The 19,685-nt window shown below is 46.3% G+C and overlaps 2 protein-coding genes across 2 annotated transcripts; both read left to right on the plus strand.

Moving 5' to 3' along the window:
- The first annotated feature begins 1,908 nt into the window (after nt 1–1,908).
- Nucleotides 1,909–12,065, plus strand: dll4 (delta-like 4 (Drosophila)). Its single transcript, XM_062411864.1, has 11 exons — nt 1,909–2,367; nt 2,506–2,766; nt 3,177–3,234; nt 3,901–4,164; nt 6,274–6,334; nt 7,753–7,883; nt 8,108–8,277; nt 8,394–8,613; nt 9,061–9,799; nt 10,255–10,363; nt 10,824–12,065. The coding sequence occupies exons 1-11, from the start codon at nt 2,314–2,316 to the stop codon at nt 10,827–10,829; spliced, it is 2,073 nt and encodes a 690-aa protein (XP_062267848.1). The 5' UTR covers nt 1,909–2,313; the 3' UTR covers nt 10,830–12,065.
- Nucleotides 12,066–16,888: 4,823 nt separating this feature from the next.
- On the plus strand, nt 16,889–18,649 carry chac1 (ChaC, cation transport regulator homolog 1 (E. coli)). The gene is made up of 3 exons (XM_062411441.1): nt 16,889–17,543; nt 17,676–17,711; nt 17,832–18,649. Exons 1-3 carry the CDS (start codon nt 17,367–17,369, stop codon nt 18,234–18,236), a joined length of 618 nt encoding a protein of 205 aa, XP_062267425.1. The 5' UTR covers nt 16,889–17,366; the 3' UTR covers nt 18,237–18,649.
- The last annotated feature ends 1,036 nt before the right edge of the window (nt 18,650–19,685 follow it).

Raw genomic sequence — 19,685 nt, forward strand, 5'->3', positions numbered from 1 at the left:
ATGTCTGTAATGACCTTGTTGTCATACTTACTGGCTCATTTCATGTGAAATATACACATTAAGTTGTGTGACCTTTCCAACAATATGGAATACAACGCATCCTTCTGATTGTCATCACTGGATTATACTGTAGCTCCTTTTTCATTTCTTTTTTATCCCCTGCAGCTGATGCCAAACAGAGTCGAGATGAACAGGTTGGAGGAAATTGGCTCGTCCCTCCCCGAGAACAGACGACAGACAACGGTGCACGCGTCGGGGGCTGCCAGTCTCCCACCAGATGGTAAATCAGAAAGACACGGGCGATCGAATAACAGATATGACCAATCAGATGATCGAAAACAACCCAAGTATAGACTATTGGGGGAAAGCGCGCAGAGGAAGTGCGTTTATTTGCCAAATATCCCCACAGTGCATCCTAACCAGATCTTATTTGTTTGTGATGGATTTCTTTGAAATAATTTGAGAACTCCCCTTAAGGCTGTACTGTTGGTATTTATTCATGCGTGAAATTCAATATACATATATTATACATTTGAAACGATGAGTTTGTTTCAGTGTTTTAACGGCACTGGAGGAAGTTATTTTTATTATCGTGGCAAACTGAAAAAGGGCGAAATCGTCAGTTTGGTGTTATATTAGTCACGCATATCAGTCAATTTCAGGCCATCAAATGAAATCCTTTATCTTCTTCTGTGGGACCCTCGCTGCGCACGAGCCCCCATTTCATTCCCATTAGCTGTAAAAAGGCCACGCGCCACAATCAGTGGAGAATAAACCAGTTTTACGCATGGCGCATGCAGGTGACGCGTGTATGTGGGGTGCGTGTGTGTTTGAGTGAGAGAGATGGAGATGGAGAGAGAGAGAGCGAGAGAGAGAGAGAGAGAGAGAGCTCATTTGCATACAGCTGAATAGTTTATGTCTCCCGTCCCGCACATCACACCCGCAAGACGGAGAGAGAGAGAGAGAGAGAGTGAGAGAGAGAGAGAGAGAGAGAGAGAGAGAGAGAGAGAGAGAGAGAGAGAGGGACACGCGCCTCAACAATAGGAGGCACACTGCCACTAAACCGTAAAACGCACGCGGGTGGGCATGAAGGAGCACACGCCACCAACGCGATGAACCACACCCACGATAACATCTCAGTAAAATGTGGGTTCAGTCACTCAATGTGGGCCTATGTGCATCCGTACGTAATTAAAAAAAATGTAATGTTTTTTGTTGTTTTTTTCATATATAGAGTATATAGGTTTCAGTGATGTGTTTCCATTCGGAAATTTGATCTGGTATTTTATGGATTTCATCTGTTTATAAAAACAAAAAACATGTAGCCTCTAAAGAAAAGTGAATCTCATCACCAACTTAAACAAATACCTTAAGATTGATCCGTCATATGCAATTCTGGTGCCGCTATTTAAGACAGGGCAGGAGGGAGAAGCACCTCGGACCCCACTGAGAGTTAGGGTTCGAAGGGAAACAGTGCGCACGGCTCTTGAGCTGCAGTGCGCGCTAATTAGGCGTGCAATTGAGTGGAACCGAGGGCAAAAAGGGGGTGCGCGGAGTAAGACAGTGATTGAATTCCTGCTTTCTGTTCCCCCTCAAGTTTTCGGCTCCCCTTCATTGTCCTGACCCACTGTCCATAATGTGCGAGTGTGCATCCGGCGCATTGTGCGCTAAAAATAAGTCAACAGATGTTGGGGCTTGTTAATAATCGCCCAGTATCCATGGTGGTCAGTCAGCACCGTGCCAGTGGGTATTAAATCTGGATAATTGTTGTTGGGTTGGAAGGGAAGGGGGTTGACTGTGCGGAGTGGGCGGTGTCACGGCGCTGACTGACAGTTTATGTAATGAGCACACGCAGTGCAAGTCTATATATCTGGGAGGAGACGCACCACGGTTCATTCACTAGTAATAAGGCGAGTGATGAACGTCCGTGGCGCACTGACGCACCGACTTCAGCACCAAAACAAGCTCCGAGCAGCGCACACGCAGCGACAGGGACCATTGTGGAGTACAGCACTATGCAGGGAGAGGACGCCTGCTGACACACAGACTGGATACTAGGCTTCCCTCACCTTTGGATAACTTGGAGCTTGGAGACGCTTTCTTCTCTCTGGACGCTTTTGACGCACAGGAGCTACAAGGAGAACTCCCTGGGAGGGACTATAAGGATTTATCTTTATTTTAGATTTTTTTTTTTTTTTTAACCCCACTCTCGGTCTCTCTACATTTGTTTCCCTCGGGGTAAATACTTTGGAATAGTGAGGTTTTGCTGCTTTTATTGGCCGGTGACGCGGCTGCCCTGGAGAAGCGAGAAGGATGGCAGCTTGGTTCACCTTTACCATCGCGTTCAGCACCACGTTAATAACACAGGTATGAAGGAGGATAAGGCATCTCCCCCCTGGTGGTCCTGCAGAACCCGCTTCACATCCAGTTGGGGGGGGGGGGGGGGGGGGGGGGGTTTATGTAACCATACCTGCGTTTCTTACATGATCTTTCCCTCTCTTCTAGGTGATCGGATCGGGCTTTTTTGAGCTCAACCTGCACGAATTTAAAAACCACAAAGGTTTGCTGGCAAACGGGAGCGCATGCAAGCCCAGCTGCAGGACTTATTTCAGAATTTGCTTGAAGAACTATCAGGCCGTGGTCTCGCCAGGTGACTGCATCTTTGGGAGTACAATGACACCGGTGCTGGGGACCAACTCTTTCAGCGCCAGGGACAGTGGCACGTTACCAAGACCCATTCAGATACCGTTCAACTTCGGCTGGCCGGTAAGAGTGTGGAGCAGTGCATCCACTTTAATTGTCATTACCCCCCCACCCCCCCCCCCCCCCCCCCCATGCAACCACTGTTGTGTTGTTTTCGTGGAGCTGCTGTGCATTTTGGGAGTACACCGGTTATTGGTCAGCAAATCTAATCCACATCATTAGGTAATACTCTGTGGACGAACAGATTGGACTGCCACCGCGTTGTTTAATTCAAAACCCAGAGGGCCACTGTGGCACGGTTCTCCACGAAGCCTTTACATTGAATTATATTTAAAAAAAACTAGAAGTCTTGTAAATGAAACAGGAAAAAAAGAGAAGATGTAAGCTGCTTTTCCTGATAAATTGTGAACTTTCTATGAGAAAAGAGTTCATATTAATTAGAAATTAATTATCTACTTGTGTTTTCTCGTCAGGGGTCATTTTCAATAATAATCGAAGCCTGGCATTCACCTTATGGAAATCTACCTGTAGGTAAGTGCAACCTTTTTCTGACCACAGGAGGGAGCTCTGTCTGTACATTTCACACACGAGGCTCTCCAGCCGTGTTACATGCAGTTTATATCCAGATATATCTAAATCAAACATTTAACTCTGAATTTAAATGCAGCTTCAACAAAGTTCCTCTGCACCTCTTGTTCAATTCCTCACGTTTTCAAACATTCTCCTGCCCATATGCACTTCTTTATTATGAACTTCAGAACACCTTTTTCATTCTTATACCCAATACAATTGAACTTCCTCTGGTTTATTTTTGGCGTGGGAACGAGCTGCAGGCTTCGGTGAGAATATGCAGTGGCTGCCAAAAACCCCTGACTGCATCTTCCTGTATTTTACACCTTACTCTGTTCCACCCTGTGGAAGAGGGGGCCGGGCCTGGGAATGTTTTTGCTGACGGAAAAGAAAGAGGAAATTTCAACCTGAGTTTATCTTTCATCTCGGCTGTATGGGATTTGATAAGGGATGCAGCTTGGCACCGGGCGGATTATTAAAGCGAAAGTGGGTGACTTTTGAACCCAAGGCCCATTTATGATGCAGTTCTTGACACAAACCCATATTTATCACAGGACATACACACATTGCATGCCTCGGTATCCCACATCCCTTCTGATTGCCCCTTGTCCCTTTTCCTCCCTCTAGATACCAACAACCCAGACTATCTGATCAGCTCTTTGGCCATCCAAAAGCAGCTGGGTGTGGGGACCGCCTGGACCCAGGATACGCTGAGCGCAAAGCTGATGGAGCTGAGTTATTCTTACCGGTTCATCTGCAACCAAAGTTACTACGGAGAAAGTTGCTCCCAGAAGTGCACGCCCCGGGACGACCGATTCGGCCACTACACCTGCACCCGAGACGGGCAGCTGTCCTGTCTGCCTGGCTGGAAGGGGAATTACTGCGAAGAACGTAAGGAAACAAGAAGTGGTTCTCTCTTTTGGCAGAGTTGTGTGTTGACACTGGGGCTTTGTGGTTCGATGTTGCTCCGAGCTTGTGTGTTTGCTGCAGGGTCACGCAGACGCTTGCCAACGACTGATAAATATTGGAATCTGTTTTTGCCCATATCCTCTCCTGACCTTAAAAGTGTTTAAATGCAGGGTCCTGACAATCCTCTACGATGTTTGACCCTTGACCTTCATTATGCGCTGTGCCTTAAAAGAGAAAGGACGTGTGAGCGTGCACTATAGTTATAGATCGCAGCAGTTAAGATATAAGACGTGTGACACACAGGTTGTCATCACCAAGGCCACAAGATGTCGAGCACTGGAAGGAGACATGGCGTAATGATAACTGGCAAGTTCCATCGGTCATTTTGGTGAAGAAAGAATTTCTCAGCGATATGTGCCACATGTAATTTCATTTAAGTCTCACGTGTAATTGCTTGTGGGTTTGTGAACACTCGTTGACTACGGGTTGATGGGCGGACAGCTTAGCGTGACAACAGTTACTTTATATGTGTAAACCCACTTGGCCTCACAGTCCCATGCTGTGGACAGGGCCTCCGCTCAAAGGGGGGCGTTGCCATTTGGCTTCACAATAACCAAGAACCCCCTTTTCTCACCAGAACAAATTAATCAAAGAGTGGATTGGAAGGAGGCCCCGGGAGAGTAATAGTTACCATGTGCCGGATACGTGACCACGCGGGTGACAGCGGATCTGTCATCCGTCGTCGCTCGGTGGCGAGAGAGAAATTGGCATGTGCTATTTCGACCATGGCGCCAAATTCTAACCAGATGGGCTCACGTGTTGCAATTACGGACGCATCAATCGTCGGCGACTACAGAAAATATACATGAGAAAGATAGATTGGGCATCTTTCAGACACTATAATTTCCCTCCTCTCACACTCCCATGCATCAGTTTGAAACCAGCCTTGTCATTTAGGGACCGGCGTACATTCTGGAGGGTTGAGGCACAGAGCAGCAGAAACACACTTATCATTTGAGACAAGTGGAGTGCTGGTGATAAACAAAAGCATGATAATTCACCAAAGGAAACATAGATAGACAGATAGATAGATAGATAGATAGATAATGGATGGAAAGAGAGAGAAGGATGGATGGATGGAAGATAGATGGAAAGACAGAGAGTGTGATGAGGGATGGATGGAAGGATGGAGGGATGGCGAGAGAGCAAGATAGATAGATAGATAGATAGATAGATAGATAGATAATGGATGGAAAAAAGAGAGGGATGGATGGAGAGAGAGTGTCACAAACATATCCTAAAAAAAAAAACAATCTTTTGGTGGCTTCAAGAACTATACAGTTCCAGCGCATGCCTAGGTAACCTAATCCGGAGAGGGCGGAGGACAGTGTGGGGGGGCGCGCGGGCACTAGCCCCTACAGGAGGAACGCGGGGCCGCTGCACGCGCCAAGGTTAATCGCGGCATTATTATCCGCCACGCGCCGCCGATGTTTCAGTGCGTGGCCATTGTTGGCTGCAGCGCGGCGCGCGGGCGGCAGCTGCAAATACGGACGAGCGGCGGGGCAGCGACAACAATGGTGACAGCTGTCTGCTATAGAGAGCGAGCATCTGTTCGGCTCTAACCCCGCCGCTCACCGCCAGCAGCCTGATATGCTGCATGGCCCTGGCCCTGCACAAATCAGTGTCTCACACACTCACACACACACACACACACACATACACACACACACTACCTCAGACTGGGGGGTGTAGTGGTTATCCGACAGGGTGAGATCACACCCGGGACTCACCCCAACACGTGGGAGGTTTCGAGGAAGTGATGCTCTGAGGCCTTGGTTGTTCTAATGGGAGTGTGATGTCTTTAATATGTTCCTTTTTAAATAAATAATAGATATAATAGTAATGATAATAATACAGTCGTTTGAAAAAAAGTTGCTTTAGGGGTAAATTGCTAATTGAAATTCAGAGATATAGCCTGGGCCCATTGAGAGTCATCAACTTTTATTTTTTAAATCTCATAACTTTAAATCTCATTCCCTCATTGTTAAGTATGTGCAGCAGGCTCATGTGTGTTTCTTTCCCCCCCCTCAGCTATCTGTCTGGAGGGCTGCAGCGAGAGGAACGGAAACTGCTCCAGACCTGGCGAGTGTGTGTAAGTGCTCCTTCTTCTCCGAGAGAGAAACTCATGTGGCAGCAGTGTGAGTTGCCTCCATGTGGAAACCTTCACTTGCCTTCTGTCAAACTCCCACTTTCATCTTGGAGTCCCATTTCTTTTTTCTTTTCTTTAGAGTGATGTTTATGTATAACTAATCAGAGCGCGGATATTTCATCATCTGAAGATTCACATCGGCCTCCATCCCACAGATCATTCGTCAGGTTTTCCCTAAATCAACAAAACCCCTGCTCTCGTCTGCCTGCATCACTTCTCCGCTTCCCATGTCGACCCCCCCCCCCCCCTCCTCTGTTGCTTGTCACTAGCCGTTCTCCCTCACTCACCAGTAAAGATAATTCACACACACACACACACACACAAACCCACTCGCTGTGAGAAAGTCCTCTTGAAATCCCATTTTGCCCTCTTTCTCAGACACAAATCCACCGTTCCCACCGCTAAAAACAGAGCCGAATCGAGGTTAAACCCTGTAGATACCCGACACGCTGCAGTAAAGCTGCTTCCATGTCTCTGCTCACTCATCAGAAAAATCGTCGGAACCCTAAAAGCACATCTTATGTCCCACAATCTCACGGTTTGTCAGGATTTCGCTGCACATCCTGGTGAGAAATGGATATTCATGGGAAACATACACAAAAAAAAGCTTCGACCGTTGGCTTGCAGCCAGAAATATTTAACATAAGGAATATATTATGATTATACATTCTTATACTGTACGTACCCCCAGCAACGTTTCTTGATTCACACTCTAATGAAGAAAGAGCTGATATCATATATAATGTTATAACTTATATGTGTTGACTAAAAAAGTGGTGGGAAAATGTCACGCTCCACTTATCGTCTGCTTCCTGAAAAAAAACCTAAACAATTATAATTTATTACCATTATACAGCACTTCTCTAAAACAAAGTTACGAAGTGCCTCATAAATTTGAAAAAAAAGAGTAAAAATACATAAGAAATAACTTAAAATAAACAACTCCTTAAAGCATACATCGAATAATAAAAACACAACAGTTCAAAGTTCCACACCAGAGGATCTCAAAGTGCGAGCAGGGTTGTACAAGGATAAAAGATCAGAGATCCACTGAGGAACCAGACCATTAAGTGCCTTGTTAGGAATACAAAAAATTAAGATAGATTCTAAAACTGGAAGTGATCACTCCAGGCCTCACGAAGAGCACGCTCGGAAATGTTTTCCATTTTCTTCAATGGAAGAAGTCTGTGATGCGTCCCACTGCGGAGAAGCCAGCTAATTCGTGACAGGCCTGTGAGGCATGTCGTCTGCTCCCATTCAGTTCGAAGTGGCCCGGCTGTTGTTGATTTTACTGTTTCTATCAACTTGTGTATTGAACGAAGACTCATGGACTGTATTTGCTCTTGTTTGTGGTTTTGCAGATGCAGGGACGGCTGGCAAGGCACGTTCTGCGACGAGTGTAAGAAGTACCCGGCCTGCAAGCACGGCACCTGCCAGCTGCCATGGCAATGCAACTGTCAGGAGGGCTGGGGAGGCCTATTATGTGACCAAGGTACACCAGACCACTTGGACCACTGCTGTTGTCCCTCTTTGAAAGATCCTCTCACGTTACTTGCACGCTGTTTTCATTTGAATGCGCTTGAAAGCATTAGTAAATTAGGTTTCCTCTGAAGTGCTCCATCCTCGTAGCTTCGACCACATCCAGGGGAAGATCTTCTTCTTTTTTTGTTTTCCGCTGCAGGCCCGCTGTAAACAAACCCTCCTCTGTTTCCCCAGATCTAAACTTCTGCACCCATCACCATCCCTGTGTCAATGGCGCCACCTGCATGAACACGGGCCAGGGGAGCTACACGTGCACGTGCCTGCCGGGTTTCACCGGGGTCAACTGTGAGCTGGAGATGCAGGAGTGTGACAGCAACCCCTGCAGGAATGGAGGGATATGCACAGTAAGGCTCCAAAGAAACAAAAAACCACTGATTATCATGATATGTATCTTTTTATACCCGATTTTATTTGACAGTGTTTTGACCAATTTTATCCCGCGTATTTCCATTTCCCCCAGAATTTGGAGAGCGGCTACAGGTGCTCGTGTCCCCAAGGCTTCGAGGGCTCCCACTGCGAGCACAGCCTGCTGACATGCGCCGATTCCCCCTGCTTCCACAGTGGCAAGTGCTGGGAGAAGGACAATGGCCGCAGCTACATGTGCGAGTGTCCCCGGGGCTACACCGGACTCAACTGTGAGAAAAGGGTGGACAAGTGCACGTCGCTTCCCTGCGCTAATGGTACGGCCTTCCTCCCCTCTTCGGCCCCCCCTTTCTGAACTTCCCCTCGCTCTTTCTCACCCCCTTCGAATTCCTGCAACTGGAAGCCGTGCGGAACAACAGGAATTGGTGGGAACTTGGTGTCTATTGTCCTCCGTATAAACACTCGGCAGCTAGGAGCAGCGGCCTGTAAATGTCACCACGGCTCGCTGGGGTTGTTGATGAAAGGGGACAGATTTCCAGCGTAGCTCGATTTCTGTCGTCTTGTAAACACGGAGGGCTCTGGGATTGGGAGAACAATATGCATTTAAGAACACAGTACACTGAAAGTGCTGCGGTCAGAGCAACTGAAAGGGCCTCCTGGGAAGGTTTAAGGACATATGGTGTCTCTAAATTATTAAATAGCTTGATGCAGCAGGTTTTTGTTCTGTACTTGTTGATGCTAACTGTTCCCCTCCTGTCCTCTAGGTGGTCTGTGTCTGATCCATGGGGGTATGCGTGTGTGCAGCTGCCGTGCAGGATTTATCGGCCAGCGCTGCGAAATCAACATCAACGAGTGCGCCGGCAACCCCTGCCTCAACGGAGGCACCTGCCAGGACCGAATCAACGACTACACCTGCGGCTGTCCTGCGGGTTACGGCGGACGGAACTGCGAAAGACTCCTGGACGAGTGCTCCCTCCGCCCCTGTCTCAACGGGGGTCTCTGCACCGGTGGCGGCGGGCCGGGGAAGCCTCCCGTCGCATGCATCTGCCCCTCCGGCTTCACCGGACCCCGCTGCGAGTTCTTTGCCGCCGTGACCTCTCCAGTGACCAACCCGGAGATTCAAGATGGCTTCCAGTGGGCGGCGGTGTCTCTGGCTGTCGGGCTGGTGGCCCTGCTCGTGCTGCTGTGCATGGTGGGCCTGGCTCTGAGGCACATCCACAGGCAGGCCCGGAGGGAGGGAGGGGACACGGAGACAATGAACAACCTGTCCAACTTCCAGAGGGATAACCTGATCCCGGCGTCGCAGCTGAAAAACACCAACCAGAAGATCGGCCTGGAGGTGGACTGCGATTCGGAGAAATCAAACTTTATCCATAAAAACTATCACTTGGACTCGTACAACTCGAAATCGAAGGAGTTCAAGGACGAGAAGTCACAAGAGGATAAAAGTCTCATTTACGACAAGTGTTTAGAAGACAAAATGCCCTTGAGTAGAATGTACAGGTAAGAGAAATCTCGACTCACCGTACTTAAGTTGTTCCTGACGTTTTTCACCATCGTGTAATTGTAACCCCCTGCTTTGCTCTGCTGTAAAAGCAACTATTTTTCCCTAGGCCTCCTCAGTTAATAGTGTGCATGCAAGTATATATATGTGGAGCCCTGCTGAGTGGAAATCACTAATAATCACTCACACATTTCCACTGTGAAGGTGTTTGAACCTAACACTGAGTTGTGCTTCCAAACTGGAAATTAGATCCTCCAGTTCCTCAGACATGTTGAGTTTATATACATGTATATATATATATATATATATATATATTTTATTATTGCTTTACAACAAACCTCCCCTTTCCTCCTCCATGTATATATATATATATATATATATGTGTTTGTGTGTGTGAATGTACCGACATGTGCTTCTCATTTGCGTTAACACAATGTGTGATTTGTGTCCGCAGTGAAAAGCCAGAGTGTAGGATATCAACAATATGTTCCTCAAGAGACTCCATGTACCAGTCGGTATTCGTTATAGGGGAGCAGAGGAGGGAATGCGTCATAGCAACAGAGGTAAGCCCCCCAAAAAAACAAATCACTTCTTCGTCAACATATTTGAAATGATAATGCACCATCCTTCACCGGTGCACCAACATGTATGACAGTGGGGTGATGCTATTTGTAGAAAGGCTGCGTTGTGGTGTTTGGATCTAAACTGGGCGATAGTTCGATCATCAATGAATTATTGGTTTGTGTAAATTACGCTGGCTGATCTTTATCTTGGCCGTGTGATGAACTAGAGTCAGCGCTTTATGAAGATTCCTCCCATGTTTGGCTCTGCTTGGTCTCCGAGGTGCAATTTTTTACCACCATGGAATTTTTAAGATGTTTACATCCAGGCCAAATATAACAGACAATACTGCCGATGAGATATAACAGTGATAAAGAGCAGTAAAATATGAGAGTTTTAGCTGTGGGATTATTCTGGTTTGTAACATATACCTAATTTTTTTCCTCTCTTTTTTATCTTTAGGTATAAACTGAGGGATGTGAACGCGAGGGGGGACGAGGAGAACGACACAATCGAGGCAGAACACAATATTCTGGATTGTTTACAAATGCTGAGAGGAGACTGGAGATTGTTTTAGATGTCCGCTGCTGCTCTGGAACACTTGAGAACTAGAAAGGGGCAGAAACCTCTTGCTCTGCAAAAAACTAAAAAACAGAACACAACTGAGAAAAAAAAACTCTGATGTTGACCGAGTGTTTGTATGCAGAACATGTACAGTGAAGGACCTCTCTTGGTGGTGACAATGGTTCAAAAAGGACTGACTGGCGAAAAAAGACGTTACAGAGCATCGGTGAAAATACTAATTTATCTTTTCCGCCATCCTGGACAGCGGGAAGGAAGCGCTGGTGGAACGTCCCCCCCCTCCCCATACCTTACCCGGCCTTGTGTGATAATCATGATGACTTTGACAGCCAACCAATCAGTTATAAAGGTGCCTAAGAAGTGACCCCTCCAAACATAACCCCCCTATACACACACACACACTCCCGCCAGCTTCGCCTGCTATGCAAGACTCAGGGTCGAGACGCGTGAACTCACCCACCGTCGCAATCCAACCTCACGAACACTGAGAGTTATGAATGTCTGAAACTAATCTTCAACTGTCAATCAACGTGAAAATGACTGGTTGGAATTTCTCCGTGCAATGGTGAAGATTGTATGCAGCCCAAAATTCACTAGAAGCCTTAAAAAAAAACGAGGGGGGGTCTGAATGCTAAATTTGAGCCCTTGTCTGTTCCTGGATCATTTGCACTACAAGAAAAAAAACTAAACAACAACGGGGGGGGGGGGAATACTTTTTAATCAACAGACGATTTGAAGAGAAAACAACAGGAGTCAGTGCTGTGCCAGCAACATCCAAATGAAGAGGCCGTGTGCATAGACGAGCGTTTTATGCAACCCGACCGAGGAAGACGAAGCGAGAAAGACTGTCACGCCACTGCCTGCCTATAATACGTTTCAAAAACAACTACAGAACCAATAATGTAATTTTTTTAAATGATTATTTCCAGAGTTTAATTTAAATATGACACACTGCTCTTTATAATGTTTTATAATATTATTTTGTATATAATGCATATTTATAAGGACCAAACTTCTGAAGAATAAAACTTCCTTGGAGACTGTTGTTAATTTGATGTCAGCAAAAAAGGAAAAGGAAATTATTTTTGAGGTGTTTTTAAAATAATGAAATTGACAAATGATGATCAAGTGTGTTGTGTATTTCTTCTTCATCTCAGGTTAATGAACGGGGAGGCTCAGAAACACCGTGCAGTTGTTTTTTAACAGGATCATGAATATGACATCCAGCTGTTTTCTTACATTCACACATCATCTGTCATGTTTTGGACTTGAAGAATAGAGACGTAGAGCTGCCTGCCTGTAGGATCACTACCTTGAGTAATTCCTGGAAACGCCTTTGGCCCCCCCACTCCACTCCCCCGCCCCCTTGTCCTCTCTCTGGCCCTAAATTGGCTTGAAATTCAAATCCGTTTCCAGGGATACCAGCCCCTCAAGCTGGAAATGGCGAAACAAAGCCAGGCGCAGGGCAAAGGGTAACACCCCCCCCCCCATCTCCCCGCGCACATTCCCCTCATAATGCTTGCACGCGTCTGCGCACAACCATACGCACACAGCCAATCAAACAGATGCCGTGGGGGGAGCACAGAGTGAATCTGTAGTGCCATAAAAACAGCAGCATATGCTAGGCCTCTCGCCCCGTGTGCATGACACACTGAGTGCACAGACCCCCACCCAATCATAAAAAAAGCACACACACACTTGAGCACTTACAGGCTCCCCAACTGCCTCTGCCTGCCCACCCTTCAGGGTTAAGAGCAATATTTCAATGCCCGGTTCTGTACCACCCACTCCTGCAGACAAAGCTGCGGTGAGGGCCTGGCACTGGGGGCAGTCAGTGGAGGGGTGGGGGGGACCAGATGGGAGCCAGTGGATTTGCTATGAATCCACATAAATTAAAAAATATCTCTATTTTTGAAAAGTTGACCTGTGCTGCACTATGCCCCTCCAGGCTTCTTGTTCTAAACTGTTGGCTCATGAGATGCACCACAATTCTGCAGAATTCTTAAAACTGGTTCCAATATATTTGAGATCCTTTTTTGTGTCTAGGCAAAATATCATCTGTGCTCGGACAAAAAAAACAACTCTCCTGCCTCCAATTAACAGGAATCCTGCGTCAACACCCCCTCGTCAGGAGCAATCAACACTCAGTGGAGAATCTGGATGCTTGTTCCCTCGCACACATCCTGTTTGCCTGTTGACCTATAGGCACCCTCATCTGTGTGTGTGTGCGTGTGTGTGTACGTGTTTTTGAACCTTTTTCAGTATAAACACTGATCACGTCAGGGGAACTAAGGCCTGATTTTGTGAGGTAAAGCTCATTTTTGAGGTCCTTGTTAAGCCTCGAGGTAAATTGTGAAGTGTGTTAGGTCATGGTTAAAGTTAAATTCAGGTTTAGGTTGAGATTAGGTTTAGGTTGAGGTTTAAATTAAGGTTAAGGATTGGGTCAGGTTTAGGGTAAGGTAAGGTTATGGTCAGGTTAAAGTTTAGGTTAGGTTTAGGAAACAGTCAAGGTCAGGTCAAGTATAAGTTAAGGTTAAGGTTAAGGTTAAGGTTAAGGTTAAGGTTAAGGTTAAAGTTAAGATTAAGGTTAAGGTTAAGTTAGGAAAGTAGTGGGTTAGGGTACAGCACTCTGTGTGTTTGTGTGTATCTTATCCCAATGATTAATCACCTGTTACCTGACACAGCCTGACGCGGCTTCAGAGTTTCTCTCTCGCACCTAACGCAGCCTCTCGCCCTCATTCCCACTCCATCCCAGTGCTAAGAAGACACACGCTTGGGGGGGGGGCTCTGCTCTTTGGCCTCTGGGCCTTCGTAGCACGGCCAGGCATTTTCATTGTGTTATAATCACAGCATCCTGTTTGTGACCCAGTGACATCAGTTCCTGTTTCCTCCGTGATTAAAAAACGCAGAGGCATGCCGGCGCTGCCCAGCTGTCTTTCTCACGCATTCGCTCCTTTCAGTCTGCACTCGCTCTCGCAGATGAATCAGGGGGGGGGTGGGGGGGTTGAGGAAACAACCTCGAAACAAATAAGACACAAACTAATCAGCACTATTTAATCTGAATACGAGGAAACAGGGGAAAATGACTGAATTGATGTCATGAGTGGGGAATCCGGAAGCAGATCTGTGATTCCTAACTTATCTGTTTATGCGGAATGCGGAAGTCGCTCTGCATAACACGTTTGTCCCCGAAAAAGATTGTGATGCTTTAATCACAATCAAGAAAAGGGCTGTACAGCTCTGGCCCCCGCGGGCTCCTTTAACAGCTGGAACATCTGCTCACTTGATTCAGAGTCTCATTTGTCTCATGCATGATATTGAATATGAACACACAGTGTGTATGAGGCTGTTATCCAGTATTCAGAGACCCTGCCCTGCCCTGGCCTCGGAGTTGTCTTATTAATTAACACTAGGTGTCAGTAAGAAACCCACATACAGGAAATAACTAGATGCCGAAAATGAAAAACTCCAGACACACTCAAGTTCAAGTCTACGTGTACAGTGACATGATTAAACAGCAGCATAGAACTATATAACAGGAGTTGTCAACATGTTACATTTTCCAATTTCGTCCACTAGCTTGAGCATATGGGTATTCTTTGTTGAAATGGTGAAAAGGTTTTTATTGTAAGTCTAATGTCTTCGTGGACATTTCTCTTGTGTTGATTGTTCACATAAATAAGTCTTAACGTCAAAGATAGGATATGTCAAACTATTCCAATGGGGTCACTCTCTGGAATATCCTCGACTGTGAAAAAAAGCAGAACCTCTGGTGTAAACCTAACCCATGTTCAGGTGAATTTAACTGTAAAACATAAAAAACATGTGGCATATGACACGTAGTTGAAATGAAGTTGTTTTGCAGGATCAGTTTTTCGACCTGCCCCTCAAAAGAATGTAATAAAAAGAACAACCTCCAAAGTCAGTGCTGCAGGGACATGTCTACAGTATGTATATATATATAGTGCTTCCCCTCCCCCTCTAGCCACACAAAAATCTTGTTAGTCCGGATATACTCCACCTCTTTAAAGATGGAAAAACTAGCTATGGAAAAGTTATCAGCTCAGATTAAGATTTGAGTTTTGGATTAGTGGGTCTATTTTAAAATCAAAGACAAAAAGACAGGTGAGCATGTGATAAGTCCACTAGTCAAAACATCGCTGCAGTGCACTGGATTAGATTACAGGCCGTGCTGTCAGTGAAAGCCTTCTGCGGCTTGTGGTGAGAGCAGCGCTGAGGAGCAGCAGGAGCGGACAGACATGAAAGGCCACGCCGTGGTAGGACGGAAGCTCTGGTCACGACACAGGGTCGCACAAAGGCCCTGGATCGTGTGGTGCGTTATATTCACGAAGAGCTGATACAGTTGTCTGCCCTCTTATCAAGGCAGGTAATGCCAGCTATTTATAGATAATCTATTTAATGAGCACAGATAATCCTCTACTATTATATCAGATCCACAAGGAGTGGTGGGCATTCCTGTATCAGGTCTGACGTCGTTGAGATCATGTTTGTGTGCGTGCTGCGTTTCCGATGTGGTCGACGCACACTTTTGACTTGTCTATTTTTCTGAGGACTTTGTTCAAAGTTCATTGGTTGTCAACACATGGTCCAAAAGAGCTCAGAAACACCTCTTGTCTCATATGACCTACAGCCAAAAATCCTTATATAAAAACGTTTGCGTCAGTATGAAAAACAAACATACTCCACCTTTCACTGCTGCAGGTGGAACATTGCCGTTCCTCCCTTTTCCTATAACCAGTGAAAGAACTTGCTCGTCCGGATCCACATAACAACTTTCAAGTTTGAAAAAGTACCTAAGGACATGAAAGGAAACGTTAACAACTAAGATTTTGATTTAAGATTTAGTTTATACTTCAGATCTATCTATTTAACAGTAAAGACACACTTCTTTGTCAGCTTTTGTGATGAATACACTTTGTAAAATGTAAATATCTGATTAAAATGAAAAGATTTATCAAATTATTTTCCAAATGGTGACAAGTTGACCCATTGGTGAACCAGCTGATCACACATGATCTGTCAGGGTGACCCTAGTGGCTGGATCAAAGTGTAAACAAACAACAAAATTGTACTTTAATACATAGAGTACATTTGAAAAGAAAAATTAAAACTTTCTTCAACATGTCTATTTCCCACGTTTCAGGGGGACTGACCTGAAGTGAGAAGAGGGATCCTCACTTGTTAACGTCTTGCCATTGGATCTTTGGGTGGTGGGGGGCTAGAGGTCAGTCCTCACAGGCTCTGGCATCCATGTAGGGGGGCAACTCCCCCACATGTCAGATGTGAGGCCCTGTGTCAGGACAGACAGAAATACTTTATTAGATATACGTGTTGTTCTATTTCAAAACAAATACATGAAGTTTATAGGTCTTGGCGTCGTGGCGTGTGAATCTCAGACATATCTTAGTCCTATTTGTCGTCTAGATACATCTCACAGATATAAATATCACATGAATCTTATATATCATGCATAGATCTAATATATATGTCAGATTTTATGTATGTATATGGGGTAGAAAGCCTCGCTCCTATTATGGCCTGTTTCCTGTGACTGATCTGATGCAATATCTCTGTGCGTAGCTGTTGCTGCGGCCCTGAAACGCTCAGGGAAGTTGCATCAGCCAGAGCAAGTAGGACAGACACGTAAATCTGTCCAGAGTGACGGGGCAGGCGGCCAATCACAAAACGAATAATTTTGACTGACGTCTTATTGGCCAATCACCTTAAATGGTCGATGCGTAGCTCGAGCCCGATTAGACCAATAGAGTACCTAGTTTCACTAGAAACCCCGCCCAATTTAGCGCACAGAATTGCCATTGGGTGAAATGTGATCTGGGGCGGGTGCTGTTTAAATGTGATTGGCTGTAAGCGCTCCACTGGACTCGCCCGCCCGCCCTTCACTGTATAAATACATGTACGCAGCTGCGCCATGTTGTGGAGGAAACATCGAGAGAGAGGCGGGAGCCTAGAAGAGAGACAGACCAGGGTTAACATCTAGAAACTGCGCCATCTCTAAACCACTTTGTTGTTAACTTGTATTCCTGAGTTCCTCCTCGACTCTCTCAGTAGCAGCCGGCGCAGAAGCTGGCTGCGGCGGTTCCCCAGCTTTCCTCCATCGTCGACCTGAAGGCCTCAGAGGCTGCCATGGATTTTTAAGGCATAATGCGGTGCATCTAAGGCAATGGCAATGCATCATGCAAGGCATCACCACCCGCGAAACTCCATCTTCGCAACTGCCAAGCAGTTGGGCTCGAATACCGTCCGCGGTATCCCAGCGAGCCAGCCGGTCCCCCTGCTCTTGGACAGGAGGAAGCTAACGCTAGCAAGCTAGTCGCCCCCCGCCCCGAGCTAAAGTAGCATCGAGTCAACGAATTATTCATCGCTTCATCAACTATCGAAACAATGAAGCCTAAAGACATCGTCGCTGGGAAGAGCAGCAGCAGCCTGTGGATCTTCGGGTACGGGTCACTGGTGTGGAAGCCCGACTTCAAGTTCAGGAGGAGCGAGGTCGGTTACATTCAGGGCTACAAGAGGCGTTTCTGGCATGGAGACAACTTCCACCGCGGGAACGACGAGTCGGTGAGATGCTTAATGTTTTTATTTTATCACTGTCATAAATGGTCGGAGTGTTTTAGCTGCTTCTTGTCAGTACAGACCGGAAACTAGGCGTTGTCCGTGACGTGACGCATTTCTCTTCCTCTTTCTCTGCAGCCCGGAAGAGTGGTGACGCTGATCGAAGATGATGACGTAAGTGCAACACTTGTTTCCTATTGGTTCGTGGTGTCTTAAACCCACAGGGACATTCCACCCTGAAGAATTCTCCTCCTCTCTGACTTGACTTAACATGTCTTCTGTCTGTTTCCACAGGAGAGCACATGGGGCGTGGCGTTCGAGGTCACTGGCTCCCAAGTCGAGGAGTCCCTGAAGTACCTCAACGTGCGCGAGACGGTCTGCGGGGGCTACGTCACCAAGATGGTGGATTTCTTCCCTCAGGGGGAGAACCAGCCGCCGGTCCAGGCGCTGGTGTACATCGCCACCACCGAGAACGCCCTGTACCTGGGGCCGGCCAGTCCGGAGGAGATTGGCGCCCTAATCGCCGTAAGCCGCGGGAAGACTGGCCACAACCTGGAGTACCTGCTCCGGTTGGCCCAGTTCATGAGGAGCTGCTGCCCAGATGTGGAGGACCACCACCTGTTCTCCATCGAGGCGGCAGCCCTGGCAGTGGTGTCCTGTCTGATAGCAACCAGTAGTTCGTACCCTTTGTCTGAGTAGCTTAGAGTGGATGAGCCCCAACACACAACTGAGGCTTTTCATCAACATCCCAGCTAACTCCATGTATAGCATTGTGACGGTTCAGCCTCAAAACACCATCCAGTGTACTGACATCCCATTACACACTACTGACATGATATCAAAGGAACGCACATCAAGTTCTTTTTACATCATGTTCACATTGCACCGGCTCCTTCACCTACAAGAGCACGATCACTGACTTGTTTACTGTAAACATCTGTTTTAAAGTCACCATACTGTTTTTATATATTTTATTTCACTTGCACAAACCTAAGTCCGTCCAGTACATTCAGACAGAACAGCAAATGAATGTGGTAGTTCATGCAATTCACCCAATGGCTGATGTGCTGTGGTAAACACCTGCAAATGTCAAATAAAAAAAGTAAAAGTTACTCTTGTCGTTTGTGGTTTTTGAGCTTTACAGTAACTGCTGTGTAGCTGGTGGGCTGCGACTTCAACATAAGTTAACTGTCTTTATAATCAACTTTATCTTATGCTGAATGGTACAAAAAACACTATACAGTGTTAAATAGGTTTTGATCTTCAAGTGAACCTACATTGTTGGGTTGATTTGCTCTGGTGAGAAGGTTACTGGCAGTGGGTCCTTTTTCACTTCCATATATGGAAATGCAAAGTAATATAGAGCGCACGTGGCCTCAACCAGTAGCTAAGATCCCCTATAAGGTCCGACAATAGCACGGGGTGATGACAAAGAACAAATCATTGGTCTCAGTATATTAGTAGTGCTGTCTATTTTCACCTACCGTTTTTTTTTAAATCCTCCAACTTAAAAGATACAAATTCCAACTTTAAATGAACATATTCACACTTCGACTCAAAGCAGTCGGTGAGTTATTTTTTCAAGCGTTAGGAAAAACAAAGCAATCACATTTTTGCAGGAGTTTTACTCTTTGCTCAGCAGCGTTCTCCAGACACCCTGGACTTGTGCACACACACACACCCAGATACGTTGGACACTCCCAGACGTTGGCTGGAGCAGCTTGTACCTTGGATGTGAGTCAAGTCTGAAGAGTCTATCTAGGTGCAGTGGCTTATACAACCACTGGACCGGGAACGAGCCCCAGACCCGGAAGTCCTGTGTTTATGTCAGAGTATAGGGGGGGGGGGGGGCAAGAACATGCTGCTGAGGCTGCTCATCCAGATCCTGCACCAAGTCTTGTGAACATAAACTGAACGGGGTTTCCGCTGCACTTCAGAATATTCATTTCAGACATTTTGATGTTTTTTGCTAAAGGATCAGTTCACCCAAATCACATGAGCTCAATCTGTTTCCATCTAAGCACCATCGAGGTGACTGGAGTTTGGCTTCTTGCTACTCAAAACACTTAAAATCTCAACATCAGTGTGTCCTACAAAAAACTTTACGACAACAGCTTTCACAGGGACTATTTCTTTTAAAAGAAAGCA

Source organism: Platichthys flesus, chromosome 18 (assembly GCF_949316205.1).
Source record: "Platichthys flesus chromosome 18, fPlaFle2.1, whole genome shotgun sequence".
NCBI classification, from domain to species: Eukaryota; Metazoa; Chordata; class Actinopteri; order Pleuronectiformes; family Pleuronectidae; genus Platichthys; species Platichthys flesus.

Coding starts and splice junctions, on each gene's coding strand:
- chac1 (XM_062411441.1), top strand. CDS start 17,367: ATGAAGCCTAAAGACATCGTCGCTGGGAAGAGCAGCAGCAGCCTGTGG. Junction 17,544..17,675: donor ACCGCGGGAACGACGAGTCG/GTGAGATGCTTA, acceptor CTTTCTCTGCAG/CCCGGAAGAGTGGTGACGCT. Junction 17,712..17,831: donor CGCTGATCGAAGATGATGAC/GTAAGTGCAACA, acceptor CTGTTTCCACAG/GAGAGCACATGGGGCGTGGC.
- dll4 (XM_062411864.1), top strand. CDS start 2,314: ATGGCAGCTTGGTTCACCTTTACCATCGCGTTCAGCACCACGTTAATA. Junction 2,767..3,176: donor CGTTCAACTTCGGCTGGCCG/GTAAGAGTGTGG, acceptor TTTTCTCGTCAG/GGGTCATTTTCAATAATAAT. Junction 7,884..8,107: donor AGGCCTATTATGTGACCAAG/GTACACCAGACC, acceptor CTGTTTCCCCAG/ATCTAAACTTCTGCACCCAT.